The sequence below is a fragment of the Camelina sativa genome, chromosome 4 (genome assembly GCF_000633955.1).
Source record: "Camelina sativa cultivar DH55 chromosome 4, Cs, whole genome shotgun sequence".
Classification (NCBI taxonomy): domain Eukaryota; kingdom Viridiplantae; phylum Streptophyta; class Magnoliopsida; order Brassicales; family Brassicaceae; genus Camelina; species Camelina sativa.
Window position 1 is genome coordinate 1,555,042 of NC_025688.1, and position 932 is coordinate 1,555,973.

The window sequence follows — 932 nt, forward strand, 5'->3', positions numbered from 1 at the left end:
GCGTCTCTCTTCCTTGCACGAACCGCAATCGCCCAAACGATCAAAATACAAACCGACGCAGCAGAAATCAAAACTCCCAAAACAATGCTATTCGCCCAAGAAGCTGCCCTGCTTCCGTGTTTAGCACGTTTCACTTCCTCTGTTCCTGCTGGAAGTTGATTGTTTCCGTTCTTACATTCCGGTAAAGGTACTCCACAAAGTCCAGGATTATCCGCGTACTGGCTCGCCGGAAGCGTGCTAAGCTGACCTCTCTGAGGAATCGGACCGGTTAACTCGTTATTAGACAAATCAATCTGCACCAAGAAAGACAAATTCGAGAAAGACTCAGGGATTTGACCCTGCAAACGGTTATCCGAAGCATCGAACACACCGAGGTTCTTGAGGTGACCAATCGTAACAGGAATCTCGCCGGAGAGTTGATTATGAGAAAGCTCAAGAACTTGAAGAGCGATCATCTCTCCAATCTCATCTGGGATCTTGCCTCGTAGCTGGTTGTAAGAAAGATCAAGATACTCAATGGTTTGATACCTTGTGAAAAGACTCAGAATCGGACCTGAATACATTCTTGTGAAGTCACAGCTTTTAAGAGATGGTATCTGAAGAAGCCTCTCTGGTCTGATCCCTGAGAACTCAACCAAACCTCCCACACCTTTACATGAGTTCCCAACGTTTCTTACGAAAGCCATTGTGTTCCCTGAGAGTAAACCGGAAAGAGCTTTTGAACCGGGTTGACGACCTAACCGTGGTGGGATTTCACCGGTTAAGTGGTTTGTATTGAGATCAAGCCAAACCAGAGTTGTGCATTTCCCTAGCTCCGCTGGGATCTCTCCGGTGAAGTTGTTGTTTCCGAGCTGAAGAACGGCTAACCGGGAAAGGATTCCGAAATCTTTTGGGACTTCTCCGGTTAACCTGTTGCTTGTGAATGAGACCCA

At 47.0% G+C, this 932-nt stretch overlaps 1 protein-coding gene across 1 annotated transcript in view; it reads right to left on the reverse strand.

The window, feature by feature from the left end:
- LOC104783448 (serine/threonine-protein kinase BRI1-like 2) overlaps positions 1-932 on the reverse strand; it is a 10,488-nt gene that overhangs the window by 5,724 nt on the left and 3,832 nt on the right. Inside the window, exon 2 of the mRNA XM_010508605.2 lies at positions 3-400. Within this exon, the coding sequence (XP_010506907.1) occupies positions 3-400 (398 nt within the window). The remainder of the gene's footprint in view (positions 1-2; positions 401-932) is intronic.